Genomic DNA, 17,793 nt, shown 5'->3' on the forward strand with positions numbered 1-17,793 from the left:
GGAACAAGCTGTGCTATCATAATGATTAAGGTCTTAAATGATAATTTTAGGTTATATGTTAGTGACTAAGTTTTAATTTATATATTTTTTAACTGTTGCTATATCTGTATTGTCCCTGTTATACCTAACTGCAAATCCAAATGTATCCCTATCATGTTTTATGACTTCCTTGATCTTGTATGTGGGCTGGAACTGGTCTGTGACTGAAATAATAAAATTCAACCCTAGGGAGGGGCCCGGAGGATTGGGACGGCCTGGATCAGGGCCTCGAGAACCAGAGGAGTCACCCTGGGAGGAGCCAGGGAAGGTCCCAGCTGCATAGCTCCACCATACTCTACTCTGTCCCATCTTGCATCATCTAGGAGCTCTGTGCCCACTGCATCCCTGGCTCCCATGCCACCCGGTTGCAGCATCCACTCCGGCGCTGCCACCGCCCACTCCAGCCCATCCTCACAGGAGGAGATTGCCACTCGGTCTGGTTTTGAGCCACCTCTGTCACCTAGGTCACAGAGCTCCCAGTGCAGACGCCAACAGACAGCTCAGGTCCAGCCCTCCAGAAGGAGTTCCCGTTTGCTTGCCCAGTCGAAAGGGCAGGCCCACTTGTCATGCTGGAGTTGTGCCGTCCCCATTCCCACAAAACAGACTCCAAGGGGGCATGTGGCTTCTTGGATCAACATCTTACCTTGCCTAGCCACGCACAGCCCCTCTTGTGCATTTGAACCCAGCTGTGCACCATACTGGGACACGGGTGGCACTGTGGGTTAAACCACAGAGCCTAGGACTTGCCGATAAGAAGGTCGGCGGTTCGAATCCCCGCGACGGGGTGAGCTCCCGTTGCTCAGTCCCTGCTCCCGCCAACCTAGCAGTTCAAAAGCACGTCAAAGTGCAAGTAGATAAATAGGTACCACTCCAGTGGGAAGGTAAACAGCGTTTTTGTGCGCTGCTCTGGTTTGCCAGAAGCGGCTTAGTCATGCTGGCCACACGACCCAGAAGCTGTATGCCGGCTCCCTCGGCCAATAAAGCGAATGAGTGCCGCAACCCCAGAGTTGGCCACGACTGGACCTAATGGTCAGGGGTCCCTTTACCTTTACCTTGTGCACCGTACTGATTTGACGATTAAAGCTCTTGATTGGATTTATTGCATTCGCATCCCACCTTTCCTGCAAGAAGTTCAAGGTGGAGTATGTAGTTCGCCCCCCCCCCCCCGTGTGTTTTATCCTCACACAACCATCATGTGAGACAGGCTAGGTGGAGAGGCTGGCAATGGTCACAACTAGTGAGCTTCATGGCCAAGTGGGGATTCAAACTCTGTTCTCCCAGGTCTTATTCCAGCGCTATAACCAACCACTGCACCAAACTGGTATTCCAAGTCTGAGTTCTTCATCCTCCAGTGAGAGCCAGGGCAGTGTGCCTTTTGCTGCAGGCTCACTGGCCACATTTGCACATCGCAGTAAGCCGTAAATCGAGCACGGGGAGCCTCTGGCTAGGGATGGGGAGGGATTTATTTCAGTTCTCGTTTAATTATGAACCCTCCCAATTTGTACTTTCCAAAACAATGCAAGAACTGAAACACAGCCAGCCTGCAAAATCTGTGCTTTTCTGAATTTTGCAATGCAATTCTCCAGCATGTACAAAAGTGTATATACTGTACTAAATGCATATATTAGTGAAAATAGCATATATGAGGGGAATAGTGCTTTCCAAATTTGTGAATATTGGGGGAAATTGCATGGAAACGTTCATTTCCAGGATAAATTTATACTACAATTCTTGTGAATTGTCAGGAGAATTTCTTCTTTAAAAATTGCACAGATGTGGAAACGCTGGAAACTGAACATAAAATTGGGGAAATGAGATTCGTCCATTGCTGTCTCAAGCCCAGGAGACAATGTGGCCCTTTGAGACTCTCTACTTGGCCCTTCAGAATCTTCCCAGGCCACAGGCCTCACCAACCCTACTTTGCACCCTCCTTGAGTGTTTTTGCTGAGCTGGAATAGGTGCCCGATAATGCTCCTTGTTTGCTTGGATAGAGGCTAGAGAGGGTGAAAAAACTAGCCTGCTATGCAAATGTAAAATTTACATTTGTTGCTCCGCCCACTTTCGCCTCTGGCCCCGCCCACCATTGGGAAGTGGCCCCCTGGAAGGCTGCTCAGAATGAGGCCCTCAGGCTGAAGAAGCTTCCTCACCCTTGAGTTAGGGAACAGCAAGATACTAACCTACCTTTACAAATTGTAGAACAGATCTAGCGTGGAACCAACTATCACCTTTCAAGGTTTTATTTCTCTCCTGCATATTCCTCTATATGTCAGGGCTTTTCAACTTTTTAAACAAAATGTTTGATTCTATTTTATTGAAGGTACAAACCAGCTTTCATCTGAGGATCACAGAGTGGCCTGGGGGGAAGAGGAATGTTTTTGCCTGGAGCCTAAATATATGTTAATGAAGGCTGCCGGGCGAACCTGCCTGGGGAGAGCATTCCACAAATGGGGAGCCACTACAGAAAATACCCTGTTCTTGTGTTGCCACCCTCCATACCTCTCATGGAAAGGGCTTGTGAAGAAGGGTCTCAAATGATGGCTGCAGGGTCTAGGATGCTTCCTGTGGACAGCAGTGGCCTTTGAGGTACTGCGGTCTGGAGCCATTTAAGGCTTTATAGGTCCAAACCAGCACTTTGAATTGAGCCCAGAAACTACCGTATTTTTTGCACCATAACACTCACTTTTTTCCTCCTAAAAAGTAAGGGGAAATGTCTGTGCGTCTTATGGAGGGAATGCCTACGGGTGGCATGCCTACGGATTTTCCTCCTCTAAAAACTATGTGCGTGTTATGGTCGGGTGCGTGTTATAGAGCGAAAAATACGGTAATTGGCAGCCAGTGCAGTCGGGCCAGGATTGGCGTAATATGCTCAAACCATCTTGCCCCCGTGAGCAACCCGGCTGGAGAATTCTGCACAGCTGAAGTCTTCAGAGGCAGCCCCACATAAAATGCATTGCAGTAATCCAGCCTGGAGGTTACCAGAGCCCAGACAGAAGTTGGACTATCCCTGTCCAGATAGGGGTATAGCTGGGCCACCAGCCGAAGCTGATGGAAGGTACTCTGTGGCATGGAAGCGAACCTTAGATTCAAGAGATTTAGTATCAGTCACTTCAGTTCGGTTTATTTGCTTAAAAGCCATTGTAGTCACAAAGTAATACAATGGGCTGACCATTGTGAAATGTTTGTGCTTCTGAGTAATTATGCGAAGGATCGGTCTGTTCGTTCCTGTCGCTCCCTTTCTCCCCTGTCAGTCCTTGATGACTTAAAGCCAGCAGCCTTTAGGCTGCTGCAGACAGCAAAACTAAGACGTTCGTTTCCCATCCAAGGGAACGAAAGCCACAGAGGTGAAAGAGGAAGTGTTGGGGAAAAGCTGTTCCATACATGCTGCCGCCATGTATGATATGCTTTATTTTTTATTATTATTTTGCTTAGCTATTTTACTTAGCAGTCAAAATTCAAATACTGCTTTTACCCCCTTGGATCTCCACCCCTGACCCAAGTCCAGTTTCAGGATAAAGAACCAAGATGAGAAGATTGGAAAACATTTATTGTATATATGTTGGGGGGGGGATCGTGTACACTTGAAAACGTTGGCAGCATTAAGATAAATTCAACAGTGTGATTAAGTTTTGATGGATGGAATGATGGAATACTGAATGGTTTGGTTTTTGTAAAATATGCAGGGATTTGTGAGATGCAAAATGAGCCATGGAAAGAGAAGAAGGGAAGTCACTGATATTTTAAGGATGTTTACATGCATATTCTAAATTATATCTGTCTGTCTGTCTGTCTGTCTGTCTGTCTGTCTGTCTCTGAAGAACCTGAAGAAGCCCATGAGACTGCCTTACTTTACAGACTTCTTGTTGCAGGGCTGCATAGGAACAGGGCCGGCCCGCCCATGAGGCAAGGTGAGGCGGTCACCTCAGGTGGCATATATGGGCCTCAGGAGTGCGCCACCCACTGCCGCCACACCCCTGCCACCATCTCTGCTATGGGCATGTCCTGCCACTGCCGCGGGTGGTTCCTCCTGCCTCTCTGCTACGGGCACGCTCACAGAAAAGAAGATGCTCTACCCCTGAGTTCCCTTAGGACAATAGAGGACAATCCTCTGTTGGAAGGGCTGTCCAGTCCAAAGGTAGTTTAACGATGAAGATGAAAACTCTTAAGAACTGTTGAGTTGAGAAGGAACCGAAGTCCAAACCCGTGCAGTGCAGGAGTCACAGCTAAGGAAGAGTGAAGGAGTTAGCAACTGGACAGCCAGCTGAGCAGGCAACAGAGCTCACATGGTTATGATCATTCCTGCAATGGTGAAATGGATTGTGTTCATATTTTAGTTGCGAATTTCCACCTATATGTATAAATTGAAACATGCAGATTTTCTGTGACTTCTTTGCTCCTCATTTTTAAGTGCTAATTCTATCAGCACAAACCATTTCTTAGCAGTGAAAAGCCTGAGAGACTTGAAAGACGAAAAATAAATAAGTTAGGGTATGCAAACAAGAAGAAACAACAACAACAAAAAAGGACTACAGAAGAACATATTTTCCCTAGAAAATATATTGTCTGTTTGCTTCTATCTCTCAGCATGGAATGAAATGTATTCCTTCTGACAACACATATCTTTATGACCTTAGCAGATGGTTTTCGACCTTAAGGTCAGGCTCAAGCAAAAAACAAGATGAAGTATTGCTTGGTAATTAATGATCTTCAGTCAATAAACAATATTTGTTGATATATTAACTTTGGACAGCTAAGTAAGGGGGAGAGAGGCCACAGAAGATGGGGAAGTAATTATAAAATAAATTCCTCATTAAGACATTTGTGGGGAAAGGTTTTGTTTTTAAACTATTAAAAGATGCCCCAGCGTCGTGTTTCTGTGTAGAACCCTGGAGAGAAGAGAAGCTGTTGGAATAAAATTGCTGCTTAAGACTGTCTAGCAAATTAGCATTGCTTAGTACATAATATGGCTTTGCTATTAATTAATAAGCCCAACGGAGCCTCGCTATCTGAGGTCATATTATCAGTAACTAATAGCAATGAAGGCTGGAAGCTGTACAGTGCAATCGTATACAGTGGTACCTTGGGTTACAAACGTTTTGGGTTACAAACTCCGCTAACCTGGAAGTAGTTGCTCCAGGTTGCGAACTTTGACCCAGGATGAGAATGGAAATCGTGCGCTGGCAGCACACCGGCAGTAGGAAGCCCCATTAACGAAAGTGCACCTCAGGTTAAGAACGGTTTTGGGTTAAGAACGGACCTCCGGAACGAATTAAGTTCGTAACCCAAGGTACCACTGTACAGTGGTACCTCGGTTTAAGAACAGCCCTGTTTATGAACTATTCGGTTTACGAACTCCACAAAACCGGAAGTAGTGTCCCGGTTTGCGAACTTTACCTTGGTCTAAGAACAGAAGCCGGTTGGTGGAAGGGCACCGGCGGCAGGAGGCCTCATTAGGGAAAGTGCACCTCAGTTTAAGAACAGTTTCAGTTGAAGAACGGACTTCCGGAACGGATTAAGTTCATAAACCGAGGTACCACTGTATATGTTTGCTCAGAGGTAAGGTGCACTGAAAGTGCATAGGATTGCAGCCTTAATTGATTATATAAATCATTTTTTAAAAAAAGTATTAATGAACTAAAAGGGTTTCTCTCTTCAGGCTAGGTGAAAAGAGCACATGTGGCATTCCACTACCCCTCAGTATTGACCGCCTGAGCCAGTCTCCTCACTCTGCCTAACAATAGGGCCAGACTCGGGTGTCTGTAAGTTGGAGGTGCAAAACAGGGGCTCCATTTTCCTATCTCGGCTAATAGACATCAATAGAGCTATCCTCCAGGAATGCAACATTGCTCATCTTCTCCTCAGAATATATGATCCATCTTCCGTTTGAGATTAAATTGCCGAGTGCTCACCACAATGAGGCCCTTCCGTTTCCTTCCCACGCTGAAGGTAGCACTTGAGGCTGCTGTAACAGAGGCACATAAAAACCCCTTCTTTTATTCTGAACAGGCAACGACTTGACAAAGACATAGCTCTTTTGAACAAGATTACAATAAAGTTTTTAAAAATACAATAAAATGTAATTTATATCCTCGGCCCATTTGTTAGGCCATATGACAATCATTCCTTTCTCTTGACAGATCTAAACCTCTGCTTAACACATTGCAATCGTAAATATTACCAGCTACAACATAGCAATTTAATACTTACCAAATGTATTTCTAAAATATTACTGCAGATTTAAAACCTTGAATTTTAACCAGATGTGTTTCCAGCAAGTTGGCTCAGGCTAGACAGACATCTTCTTCTGGTTTTTTTTAAATTTTTTCCTCCTTGTTCTCTCGCTGTTAAAATTGGAACATTGCCACACAATGTATTAGGCTTAAGACTGCGTGATCCCATTCTTAACAACCCGGATCCAACAGGCCTAACAGGGCAGGGGGGATGTTGGGAGAGGAAATCTACATCAAGGGTGCTCCAGTGATTTGCAGGCTCTCCAGGGGTACCTACCCTATGTCTAGATTGGTGGTGTGTACCAAACTTATACAGTCATACCTTGGTTTCGAACAGCTTAGTTCTCAAACGTTTTGCCTCCCAAACGCCGCAAACCTGGAAGTGACTGTTCTGGTTTGCAAACTATTTTTGGAAGCCAAATGCCCGACGGGGCTTCCATGGCTACCGCGCTTTGGTTTCCGAACGTTTTGGAAGTTGAATGGACTTCCAGAATGGATTCTGTTTGACTTCTAAGGTATGACTTATCTTGTATTGGAGAAGGCCTGTCAATCTGTGAACTGCAAAGCCTTCCCCGATATTTCCATTGATATCTCTGGCTCACTAAAGAAGCATCCCTAAACACTTTCATGTACTTTGGATAAGGCTATGATTTATTGGAAGTTTAATCTTTGCATCCTAGGATACGGGCTCCACTTATGCAGTGCCCCCCCCACAGAGCCAAATACCCCTTACTATTTCTGCAGCAGGGACCCAACCTCTGGCACCCTCGAGCTGTGAGATCAGCTACATCCCCTTGATCATTTTGGTTGCCCATTCCTGGGCCTTTCCCAATGACCTCCTTTTGGAAACACAGAAACACAGAATTGTAAAGTTGGAAGGGATCTCGAAGGGTCATCAAGTCCAACCACTGGAATGCAGGAATCTCAACGAAAGCATCCATGACAGATGGCCATCCAGCCTCTGCTTAAAAACCTCCAAGGAGGGAGAGTCCACCACCTCCCGAGGGAGTCTGTTCCACTGTTCAACAGCTCCTACTGTCAGAAAGTTCTTCCTGATGTTTAGTCGGAATCGCCTTCCTTATAATTTGAATCCATTTTGTCTTACCCTTCAGAGCAGGAGAAAACAAGCTTGCTCCATATTCCATGTGGCAGCCCTTTAGGTATCCTATCTCCTCTCAGTCTCCTCTTTTCCAGGCTAAACATACCCAGCTCCCTCAACCGTTCCTCATAAGGCTTGGTTTCCGGACCCTTGAACATCTTGGAGCTCTTTGCAATCCTCTTTTCATTTAAGTGCCCTGAACAATTTAGTATCATCAACAAACCTATCACTGCATATATACACACACACACACACACACACACACACACACACACATACACACACCTATGGCTGTGGTCCAGGGGTGGCCTACCTGTTTCCCTCCAGATGTTGTTAGCATTTAATTCCATCATCTCAGACCATTGGCCATGCTGGCTGTGAGTGATGGGAGTTGGAGTCTAACCGCATGGGGAAGGCCACGGGTTCCCCATCCCTGCTCTGTTTACTTAGCAGATTTAGCATGAAGGAAGCCGGCGATGGAGGCTGAACACAGTGCCTTAGTAATGGAGTTTGATATACAGCTGCAGAAACCTTTGCCATGATTTTAAACGCACTGATTCGGCGGAAAGGTTGGTATTGATTTCACTAGCAATGTGTATGAATAATCTCTTTTTGAAAGTTGCCTAAATAAAAAGCAGAGGGCTTGAATTTGCTGGAGTGCCTATTTATACATTTTCTTTGAGGCAAGGCTTAGAGCAAAGACCGGATGGGGTGGGAATGGGGGTGGTCCATACATTAAATATATATAAATATATATGAGGCTACTGCTCAATCCTCACTTCCCTGGAGTTTCCTTTACACAAATAAGTACAGTGGTGCCTCGCAAGACGAAAAGAATCCGTTCCACGATTCTCTTTGTCTAGCGTTTTTTTCGTCTTGCGAAGCAAGCCCATTGACAGCTTAGCGGATTAGCGCTATTAGCGGTCTAGCGGCTTTTAGCGATCAGCTGTTAAGCGGCTTATCAGCGGAACAGCTGATAAGCGGCTTAGCGGCTTAGGAAAGGGGGGGGGAGCGAAAAAACCCCGCGGGAAATCGCAAGATTTTTTCGTCTTGCGAAGCAACCCCATAGAGAAATTCGTTTAGCGAAGCGCCTCCAAAACGGAAAACCCTTTCGTCCAGCGGGTTTTCCGTCTTGCGAGGCATTCGTCTTGCGGGGCACCACTGTACATAAATTCTTCAGCACACAACACACTTCAAAATATAATCCTACAGAGTTTGTCCTGTGGAAGTCAATGAACCATATTTATTTCTCTTATAGCCCACCCAGTCCCAGGACCTCACAACAAATACAGTGGTACCTCAGGTTAAGTACTTAATTCGTTCCGGAGGTCCGTACTTAACCTGAAACTGTTCTTAACCTGAAGCACCACTTTAGCTAATGGGGCTTCCTGCTGCTGCCGCGCCACTGGAGCATGATTCTGTTCTTATCCTGAAGCAAAGTTCTTAACCTGAAGCACTATTTCTAGGTTAGCGGAGTCTGTAACCTGAAGCGTATGTAATCTGAAGCATATGTAACCTGAGGTACCACTGTATTTATTTTATTTACAGAGTGCCATCTGTTTACATCCAGATGTTGCTGGATTGCATCTCTCATTGTCCCCAATTATTGACCATGCTGACTGGGGTTGATGGAGGAAGTTGGAGTCCAAAACATCTGCAGAGCCACATCATCCCCAGTATAAATCAGGGAGGATGCTTGAATGCATGTGTTAAATATGCACATGTGTGGGTGGGTGTTAAGTGGTGTTGGGATGCTTGGGTGCCTTATTGCGTGTTAAGATTGTGTGATTGTCTGCAGTCTGGTTCTGGCCACTTTGGGGTGGGGTTTAGATGCTCTATCCACTACACCACACAACCCACACTTACAAAACATACACATTTTTCAGAACTGCAAATCATCAAAATCCTGTAACTTTCTTGTTCTTAGGGAAGAGGAGGGCAACCAAGGTGATCAAGAGCCTGGAAACCAAGCATTAGGAACGGCTGAGGAAGCTGGGCATGTTTCGCCTGGAAAAGAGGAGACTGAGAGGAGATATGATAGCCACCTTCAAATATCTCAAGGATGCAAAATGGAAGATGGAGCAAGTTTGTTTTCTCCTGCTCCGGAGGGTAGGACCTGAACCAATGGCTTCAAGTTACACGAAAGGAGAGTCCAACTAAACATCAAGAAGAACTTTCTGGTGGAGCTGTTCAACAGTGGACCAGACTCCCACAAAAGCTGGTGGACTCTCCTTCCATGGAGGTTTTTAAGCAGAGGTTGGATGGCCATCTGCCATGGATGCCTCAGTTAAGATTCCTGCATTCCAGGGGGTTGGACTGGATGACACTCAGGATCCCTTCTAAATCACAGTGCAGGCCCACAAACACTCAGTATATGTATAAAAGACTTCTGACATCTGTACATATTACCTTATTATCATTGTCCTAGACTTCCAGAAAAAAATTACTTTCCTGGTTCTGGGAAATTGATCGTGGAGTTCTTGTGGGGCTTTTAAAACTACCCTTGTCGGATAGAACACTGCTGTGTGCTGCCTTCCTGTGTGCTGATATTTTATGTTGTTCAAGGATTTTGTTCAAAATTGTCAAGAATATATTATTAGATTGTTGTTGTTTTAAAAAAGCACCGTTAAATGCAAAGTAATACAATAATGGCTTTAAAATGTTAATTCATTTTCAAACTGATTCTGCGCACTGTGACCCACAAGCAAGCCCCGATAAATTCACATGGTATATTACTCCCAGGAAAATGTGCATAAGATCGTGTTGTTTAGCATAAAACGCTGCACTTTAACTTGTTCTCCCTGCTCCTAACCTGTCACCCTACTCTGTGTGTTGCAGTCTCTTGTACTTTTAAGTGTTTCTTGATCTAGACTGAAGGTCTATCAGTTAGAAAAGAATCCTCGCCCAAATCTCAGACCCAGTTGCCTCTTTATAAATGCAGAGATGATAGTGGGGTGTTGTTGTTGTTGTTTTCCCCCAGGTTGCAATCAGATAACAACATCCTACTTCTGTCTTTAACTGATTTCTCTTCATTCCTTAGGTTTCATGACTTTCAGGTCTGAATCACATTGAGAGATCTCACTGCTTGCAATTAGATAATTCCCAGAATTTAGGAATATTTGATAGATGATCATCCTGTCTCATCTTAAAAGCCTCCAGGAAAACAGATCCTGCAATTTTTCCTGGATATGTTCCATTGCTCAACATCCTTATACAGCCCCAAAGCATTTCCCAGTATTGGTCATGGATCTATGCTGTTGCTTAATAAGGTAGAAGAATCCTGGGGCATAGCCCTCCTTTAGCACTCCTGAAATCTGCTGAACACTTGCATTGTAGGAGGCTCCCCATGTCAAAAAGGGAGGTGAATATGAGCTTAGCTTTAAGGCAGGGGTAGGTAACCTAAGGCCCAGATGTGGCCCATGCACCTTCTCAATCCGGCCCGTGGATGGTCCGGGAATCAGCGTGTTTTTACATGAGTAGAATGTGTCCTTTTATTTAAAATGCATCTCTGGGTTATTTGTGGGGCCTGCTTAGTGCTTTTACATGAGTAGAATATGTGCTTTTATTAAAATGCATTATTTGTGGGGCATAGGAATTCTTTCATTTATTTTCCAAAATATAGTCCGGTGCACCATGTGGTCTGAGGGACGGTGGACCGCCCCATGGCTGAAAAAGGTTGCTGACCCCTGCTTTAGGGGCATAGGGACACAGGAAACTGCCTTATACCGAGTCAGACCACTGATCTATCTAGCTCAGCATCATTGAACCTGACTGGCAGCAGCGATCCAGGATACCAGACCAAGATCTCTCCCACCCCTTGCTGCAGATGCCCAGGACTGAACGTGGGAGCTTCTGCATAGAAGGAAATTCCTGCACTGAGGAGGAATTTGGATTGAGAGCTGTGGCTCTCCAGTTTTTGTTGAGCTCCAACTCTCATCAGCTTCAGCTAGCAACTGCAAGGGCTGGTGGTCAAGGATGATGGGAGTTGTATCCAACATCTAGAGGTCCCTGGACCAGAGATGGAGTGGTCTGGGGTTGTGGGGAGCTGAAGACCTACTGCTATTTCTGCAGCAGGATCCCAATCTTCAGAGCCACCCAATCAGCATGGAAGGGGAGCATTTTAGCCACAGGAGGTCTTCTCACCCTTTGTGCTGACTGAAGCCAATCGGAATGAAAGGAGGTGAGGAGACAGGCTCCCAGGGTCACTCTGGAGAAGGAGTGCAGGAAGAGCACCAAGGAGATGTTCTGTATGCTCTAAAACTAAGCATTTAGGAACACAGAAAGCACAAGGAGCTTCAGTTTCAAGAGAATGGGGTGCAAGCTTTGTGGCGTACAATGGAACTTAAGGGAAAACATAACCTCAAGTGACTCAGAAATAAGATATCAGAGCTCTCCGAAACACTTGCACATGAACATGCCCAGAAAATGGTAGGTAAAGGTAAAAGGACCTCTGACCATTAGGTCCAGTCGTGACCGACTCTGGGGTTGCTGTGCTCATCTCACTTTATTGGCCGAGGGAGCCGGCGTACAGCTTCAGGGTCATGTGGCCAGCATGACTAAGCCACTTCTGGCGAACCAGAGCAGCATACGGAAACACTGTTTACCTTCCCACCAGAGTGGTACCTATTTATCTATTTGCACTTTGACATGCTTTCGAACTGCTAGGTTGGCAGGAGCAGGGACCGAGCAACGGGAGCTCACCCCGTTGCGGGCATTCGAACCGCCGACCTTCTTATCGGCAAGTCCTAGGCTCTGTGGTTTAACCCACAGCGCCACCCGCGTCCCAGAAAATGGTAGATCCAGCTAAAAGGCAAACACATGGCGATCTGCACTGATCCTTGCAATGCATCCTCAAATGTTATTATTGCATAATTCTAAGACTGTTGTATAGAAGGTTGCATAATTTTAGAAGGGGGTGTGATTGTGAGGGCCTGTGTCTATCATGAAGGGATCCTGAATTTGCCACAACACTACTGCCCTGAACTAAAGGACTTCCAAGTTTCCATCCAATTATAAAATGCTGTGATGCCATGTGATTTCTTACACACATTCTGAAGTGGTCCAGACCCTATGTGACCCTAGTTCCCTTGCCCCTTGTTTAGTTTGCCTTGCCATAACTTAATGAAAATATACATTCCTGGCTCATCATGGTCATTATATTCTATAACTTTTTCTCCTACCCACCATTATCAGAATATCGCTGGGAGGACTACTTCAAGGTTGCGTGTTAAGAGTAATAATCCTATACCTGCTTATATAGAAGCAAATCCCATCAAACTCAACAAGACTTAAGCTGCAGGCACACCTTACATTCAAAGCCCACCCCTTGCAAAGATGATTGGGAACTGTAGTTTAACTCCACTTCCAGGCACCCTTAACCAAATGTGCTTCCCAATATTTTTTGGGGGTGTGTGCTTTAAATATATGGCACGTATGTAGCCTTATCTGCAGGTATTTGGGAACAGGATTGCACAACCACGACTAAGGTAACTATAGCTCTTATCCATTATCAGACATAAAACTGAAGGTAGTGAATGTGGTTCTCCCCCTCTCCTCATCTATTCCCCACAACAATCCTGTGAGGTAAGTTAGGCTGAGAGCTTCATGGCTTAGCGGGGATTTGAACCCTGGTCTCCCAGGACTGAGGCTGACATACTACATATGCACAAACATTTACCTGGAAGTTATTGTTGCCATCTGTCTGTCTCAAGAGACAATGGAGTATGCTATCAGCCAAACCTTTGAAGAGTTGCAGCATCTGCTGTGGCTGTAGAGACCAATACAGGAGAGACATGTTTTACTGCAGCTGTGGCAGACGAAGGCGTCTGGTCATTATGGATCTGAGGAGAGGAGACATGTCTAGGACTGCGCTGATAAAAACATTACCTATTATTTTTGACTATAACCTTTATCTGGGCTGGCTGATAAGCTTGATAGTTTGATCGACACAACATTATTACCCGCATGTCACAGGCATTTTTCTCTCTGCATATTACTTGTATATTATCCACATGTGTATCTCTTTTTTTGCGTAAGATGCAAATAACAGCATTTAAAAGTCTACAGAAGAAGAAAAAAAGCCCAGAAGAAACTTTACCGTACAGAGCATGTACAAATACAGAGCATGCTGCAGCAGCTCTTCTGCAAAGGAAAAAAAATGGAAAGAAACTAGCCTACAACAAAATGTAAAAATAATATAAGTAGAACAAACCCCTGTGAATTCTAATGTGTCACTGTTATAATACCATTATTATTAAAATCACATAAATATAATAAAAATAAAAATAAATTGGTGTGTGCCTTTGTGGGGGGGTACTTCAGTTAAGTTTTGTTTTTCTGTGGCTTTATTAATCAAATAAAAAATATTTTCTTATAGTCCTAGTGAATCCTAATTTGCACCATTATGCTTAAAATCATATATATGTGTGTCTTCTAAGTTATCTAAGTTTCATTTTCTCTGCACGGTTATTATTAAAATCAAATACAGAAATATATACATTATATATATATATATACACACACACACACACACACACACACACACACACTCTTCCAACTTGTAAGTTTCGTTTTGCGTGCGCCGTTATTATTAAAATTAAATTATATCTACATATATGTCTTCCAACTTGTAAGTTTCGTTTTCTCTGCATCGTTATTATTAAAATCAAATAATATATACATTTAAAAAAAACCCAATCTATATCGTCGTAAACGCTCTTTTGTCACCAAGTTTCGTTTTCTCTGTACCGTTACCATTACAATGAAACCATATATATATATGAGTGTGTGCCTATTTTATCCTCTTCCCTTATGCCAGCCGCCGGGTCGGCCATTCCGCGAGCCTCGAGTGGCCGCTGCCGCTCCTGTCCGGGTTTTCCGCCCGCCCTCGCCTCGTTCCGCTTTGCTGCCGGCCTCCCTCCCTCCTTTTTTTTTCTCTCTCTCTCTCTCTGTGTGTATCGCTCCCTCCCTCCCCTCTTCTCTCCCCCTGCCTGCCTGCCTGCCTGCCTGTCTCTCTCTCCGGCTCCCTCCTCCTCCTCCTCCTCGTGCGCTCTCCAGCCCCCTCTCCCTCCCTCCCTCCCTCCCTCCCTCTCTCCCTCCCTCGCCTCTCTCTCTCCTCTCTCTCTCCCTCGCTCGATCCGCCGCTCACTTCTGTCTCAATATGTCTCAAGATGGCGGCCAATGTGGGATCGATGTTTCAATATTGGAAGCGCTTTGATTTACAGCAGCTGCAGGTCAGGCTCCGGGGTCCGCTCGCGGGTGGGTCTCTCCCGTCCGGGCCCCCCACCCCACCCTCGCCCCCCTCCATATCTCTGCCCCCCATCCGCCCCTTCCCCCGCTTTCCCCTTGGGGTGCGTGTGGTGTGTTTGCGTGTCCCCCTTTTTCTTCTTCTTCCCTCAGACACCCTCCCCCCCCCATTTCCCCTTTTTCCTTTAGAAGAAAAGGAAACCTGCCTCCCCCCCCCCTTTTAAAAAAATTGAAACCTAAATGTCCCGGCAAGAAGCGGCGTCGGCTTCTCCGTCTCCCCTGGGCTCCCCTTCTTTCCCCGCCGCCCCCCTCAGAGGAAGGCTGGTTCCCGCCCGGCCGCCCCTGCCCGCTTCCCCGCCGCCCGCCGCCCGCCGCCCGCCGCCTGCCGCCTCCCTCCCATCGATAAGCCCGGCGCCGCCGCCGCCGCCGCGATCGGAAATTGATCCTCTTTGTTCAATTCATCGATCCCAACAAGATGGCGCCGCCGCCGCCGCCTCCTCCTCCTCGGGGGGCGGCTTGTCCCGGGATGGGGGAGCCCCGGTCTTGGGCCGCCGGACCCCCCACCCCTCGCCGTCGCAGCCCCCTTGCCCTGTGGCACACGGACCCCCAACCCCAAAGGCCCCCCTCCTCGGAACAGAGCCGCGCTCTTCCTCTTTAGGGTCCTCTTTCCCCCCGTCTCTCTCTCTCTCTCGCCCCAGTTTTATAAACAAGAGTACAAAAAATGAGGATGGTGGGTTTTTTATTATAATTTGAGGGGTGGGTGGGAAGGCTTAGGGTTGCTTTGGACGCCGAAGGGGCTAGTTGTTTTCTAACCCTCTCCTTTCTAAAAAAGAAAGAAAAAAGCCCACACTTTTTTTTTTTTATAGAAAAAAAGAAAAACATCCCCCACTTTGGGCCACCACCTCTTTTTGAACAGTTTTGGAAACTGTAAGGAGGGATAACTCTCTTGTTTCTTAATTCGTTTTGCAACCTCCCCCCCCCCGCCAAAGAAAAATACCCCCCTCTACTTCCTAACACTTTCCCCACTTCTGTTGCTACTAAGTCTCTCTGTGACAAGCCTTCTACTTTTAGGAGAATGAGGACTAAATAACAGTAACTTGTATGTGCTCCTTTATTGATCCTTAATGATTTTTGCGCGCACCCCGCTCCGCAACCATACACCTCCAGCGGAACCCCCCCTCCGTGCCTGCCATTAGTCTCTTTGAACAGTCTCTTAGTTTTAGAAAGAGGAAAGATCATCGTAATAGGCTGGTGTATGTATGCGTGCCATTCTCCCCGGTTCTTAATTGTTTTTGCAACCCCCCCTCCGCTAACAACACTCTTCTTTAATTCTTCCTCCCTCTCTATCTTTTTGAACAGTTTCGAAAAGGGGGGAGAAGTGTTAGCTGGTTTAAGTTTTGTGTGTGGGCTCTCTTGTTTTGTTTTTAATCTCTCCCCTTCTTCCATACCTGCTTAACTGTTTTATAAAGAGTAAAGGAGAGGGAAATATGTGCGTTTGTGCATATGGATGTCTGCTGTTTATCATTTTAAAATCTTGCTCCCCACAAAAACAAAAATCCATCCCACGTTCAGTAATGCTCCCCCTCTACCAGCTCCTTAGTTTTATACAGAGGGACTGAGACATGCAAGAAATCATCAAAATAAGTGTGCATGCATGGAAATGTATGTGTGTCCCCTCCTGAGGTTTTTTATGCTTTTGTGTACCCCTCCACCATAAAACTCAACCAGCACTAATAATAAACCCCAACCTTTTTTGAGAGTTCCCCAGTTCTTTAAGGAGGGATGTAAAAATAACCCCAAAAATGGTGTGGATTTCCCTTGTTCCTCTCTCTTTCTGCACCAACACCCCCTCCTCCTTTTCTACCCCCCAATTCCCCCTCCTCCCTAGCCAGTCACCCAGTTTCATGGAGCCAGGGAGAATGTTGCAGAAAAGGACCGTGTCTGCATGTGTGTCCTGTGCTGTGTGTTTCTCGCCCCCCCCCCCGCAAAATATTTCTGCTTCTGTTCTGAATCTTTTTTGCCCTCTCCCCCCCCCCCCCACTGCATGTGCGCACAAAATTTGAAGCTAGTGGGAAACTTTGCAGGACTTTTGATCCTGGCTTGGGAAAGGAGGAAAATGAGGGGTGGAGGAAAAGAGCTCCCCCCCCCATATCAGTAACTGGGGGCTGCAGTGGGTGGGGAACCCCATTTCTCATTTGCCTCTATGGTTGAGACTGACCAACAACGTCCCTCCCCCACATCATCATTTTCTGATTATATTTAGGCTAGTGCGTGTGACTGGAAAGGAGTGAGGTTTATCTAATGATAGATTTAGCTACTTCACTCAGTCAATTTCTCTCTTCTCCCCCCCCCCCCATTATCAAATTGGGCTCTAGGATTTCATGTTTCTCCCTCCCCCCAATTCTTCCAGATGGGAGGGTACTGAGGCTGTGAATTAATTGGCTTCCTTCTTGAAGAAACTAGGCCTGTCTCTTACAAATTATGTAGGTTTTTAAAAGGGGTATACATTGCTTAATGCTAATTACTGTGTTTGTGAGGCTCCCTTTTCAGTCTTATCCCCCAGTTTTGTTTTAAAAGGGGGTTCACAAGCCTCATAGGGATGTCTGCTCTCGTTATTTGTTCCCACCCACATAGTTGGGGGAAGCTTTTTTTAAAAAAAGATAGGGTGGGTGGTAAAATTCTTCCTCCCTTGTTCTCATGTGAGGGAATGGAGAGCATCCAAGGTCAGGGGAAGACTTGTTTAATCCTGTCAGCTTCCTTAGGGGGATCCTTTGCTTCTTCCCTCCATACTTGATGGATCTGAATGAGGGTAGGACGGAAGAACTCTTATCCCATCAAACTCATCTAACTGGATCCCACCACCACCATCCTGAAGGTGATGGAGTGGGGATCCTTTCAGTCTCTCTTGAAGGAACCACCTTCCTGCTGCTATGTAGGTTGTCTTTGAGGATGGGGTGGCACCCCTTTTCAACCCCATTTATTTGCTGAGGCCTGAAGGGTTGATCTGGAAACCCACCCCCCATGCTTTTCTGTCATCTAAGGTTTTGCAGGGAGAAGGAGATGCTTGTGTCATCATGAGAGCTTCTTAGTCCCATACACTTCCTGTTGAGTCCTCCCGTTTTTGGGCCGGTGGTGCGCTGTTCCCATTTGCTTTCCATTTCCCTCAAATGTAGGGGTTGTTGA

General features: G+C 46.0%; 1 protein-coding gene and 1 long non-coding RNA gene across 8 annotated transcripts in view; one reads left to right on the forward strand and one right to left on the reverse strand.

Annotated features, from left to right (window-relative positions):
* Positions 1-4,207: 4,207 nt before the first annotated feature.
* Positions 4,208-13,528, reverse strand: LOC309331447. Its single transcript, XR_014151847.1, has 3 exons — positions 13,043-13,528; positions 5,728-5,998; positions 4,208-4,487 (listed from the first exon to the last, which is right to left on the reverse strand). It is a non-coding gene; the product is annotated as an uncharacterized lncRNA (long non-coding RNA).
* Positions 13,529-14,372: 844 nt separating this feature from the next.
* CUX1 (cut like homeobox 1) overlaps positions 14,373-17,793 on the forward strand; it is a 264,972-nt gene continuing 261,551 nt past the window's right edge. For 4 of the 7 annotated variants that reach the window (XM_081843440.1, XM_081843443.1, XM_081843442.1 and 1 more), the window contains exon 1: positions 14,373-14,622. In XM_081843440.1, the coding sequence (XP_081699566.1) occupies positions 14,545-14,622 (78 nt within the window). In that variant the 5' untranslated portion in view covers positions 14,373-14,544. The remainder of the gene's footprint in view (positions 14,623-17,793) is intronic. The other 3 variants (XM_081843441.1, XM_081843445.1, XM_081843446.1) reach the window with 3 other exon arrangements.

Source organism: Podarcis erhardii (genome assembly GCF_964252035.2).
Source record: "Podarcis erhardii genome assembly, chromosome: 16".
NCBI lineage: Eukaryota > Metazoa > Chordata > Lepidosauria > Squamata > Lacertidae > Podarcis > Podarcis erhardii.